At 49.7% G+C, this 1693-nt stretch overlaps 1 protein-coding gene across 1 annotated transcript; it reads right to left on the reverse strand.

Moving 5' to 3' along the window:
* Positions 1-4: 4 nt before the first annotated feature.
* On the reverse strand, positions 5-1504 carry LOC147819488 (histidine N-acetyltransferase-like; the record flags this gene model as incomplete). The annotated part of the gene is made up of 4 exons (XM_087172445.1): positions 928-1504; positions 663-782; positions 305-529; positions 5-161 (listed from the first exon to the last, which is right to left on the reverse strand). Coding segments are annotated over exons 1-4 (568 nt in total), but the record flags the coding sequence as incomplete, so codon positions are not given.
* Between the last annotated feature and the right edge of the window lie 189 nt (positions 1505-1693).

Here is a 1693-nt window from a genome sequence, read left to right on the forward strand (position 1 = left end):
TTGGAAACCACATGGTCGGTCAGGACCAGAGTCTCCGCCTGCTGCTGGTTCAGAGTCACTGGACCTCCGGGGGAGGAGTCAGCCTGGCAGGAGAGTCTGGACTGAAGCTCAGCGATGAAACGGCCGAGGTCAGTCGCCTCGCAGCACAGAGACAAGATGGCCTGTAGAGGACGACACAGTCAACATCAGGAGTTCAGCTCTGAGATGGCGGTGATTCTTCTTCTTACTGATATTAATCTGAGCCTGATTCAAACACTTAAAACTTAAAACACACAAAGATAGATGTTTCCACAGCCTGACGCACCTCTTTAGCAACGAGTCTGTACTTGGCCAGTGTTTCTGGTGAAGGCTCGTTTCCTCGGCTCAGCCTGAGAGCGGAGACTTCTGGGTAGTGGCAGCGGATGTAGGCAGTCACGTGCCTCTGGAGGGCGCCAGCGATTCCACGACTTCTCAAATCAGGTGCCACCCTGAGACCCTGAAACACGACCGTCTGACCACCGTCCACAAGCAGCGCAGACTCCAGCGCCACCTACAGGTGCGCACAAAGGTGAGCTTTAAGACTCCAGGATTTTTTTAGTTTAGTTTAGTTTTTTAGTTGTGGAGTGAGAATACCTGGTGGTAGATACACAGTCTTTTAATGTGGAGACTTCTTCAGTCCTTACCACTCTGTTCTTCATCCTAGTGATGAAGACGAGGCGTCCAGGCTCCTGCAGCCAGCGGTGAAAGGTCACAGCCATGTAGTCCAGCCCATCAAAGTCCTCACTGCTGCAGATGTTCAGGACCTGCATCACAAACACAGCTTTGACTCAAGGACACTGACATGTTTGAAATTGAAATGTGTTTTAAATCTGACATCATGCATTAAATCAGGCTGACTGGTATATTGTTTTATAGTGTAATGACTTGACGGTAAAAAGTAACTGTGACCTGTTGGAAGTCCTTCTCTTCTGCAAGGCTGTGCTCCACATCACAGGCTTCCCCCGCTGCAGACATCCAGAACCTGCTTTCAACTAAACCAGCTGATCTGATTTGATCTGAACTGTTGCATAAGATCCTTTTAACAGCTGATGTGAGTTTCTAAAACACTGTGAATCTTCTGTGCTCACTGTTTCTTTCCCTATAACATCTGTGATTTTGAAAGTTTCTCACTGTGGAGGAGACTCTGGTTCAGGAAATCAAATGGACATGGAAAGAAACAAAAGGAAAAAATCTTGGGCTGCGTTCAAGATCCACAACATAGCAATGGTGTTTAACACGGATGTTTAAAACGCTTCAAGTGACCGTGAACACGACCAACCCAACAGATCCGTGTCAGTCAGAGTCCTGGAGGGAAGCTGCAGAGTGAACCGGTGTGAAGTGTGACAGTCAACGTGTGAGGACCGAGGGGACGTGTGCACACGAGCTTCTTTAAGACGGACTGGAGCGCGCGCTGACGCTGTGACACGCGCCAAGAGTCAAAACAAGCCAAACATCCCATTACGCACGGGAGTGGCTCCATTAACTGGAGTCAGAATATGAATAAGTCTGACTCTCCCTCTCTTCCTCTCTCCCTCTCTCTCTCTCTCTCCCTCTCTCCCTCTCTCTCTCTCTCTCCCTCTCTCTCCCTCTCTCCCTCTCTCTCTCCCTCTCCCTCTCTCCCTCTCTCTCTCTCTCCCTCTCTCCCTCTCTCTCTCTCTCTCTCTCCCTCTCTCCC

Source organism: Seriola lalandi, unplaced genomic scaffold, assembly GCF_002814215.2.
Source record: "Seriola lalandi dorsalis isolate HSWRI2012SDOR001 ecotype SW California unplaced genomic scaffold, Sedor1 jcf7180002052829, whole genome shotgun sequence".
Taxonomy (NCBI): domain Eukaryota; kingdom Metazoa; phylum Chordata; class Actinopteri; order Carangiformes; family Carangidae; genus Seriola; species Seriola lalandi.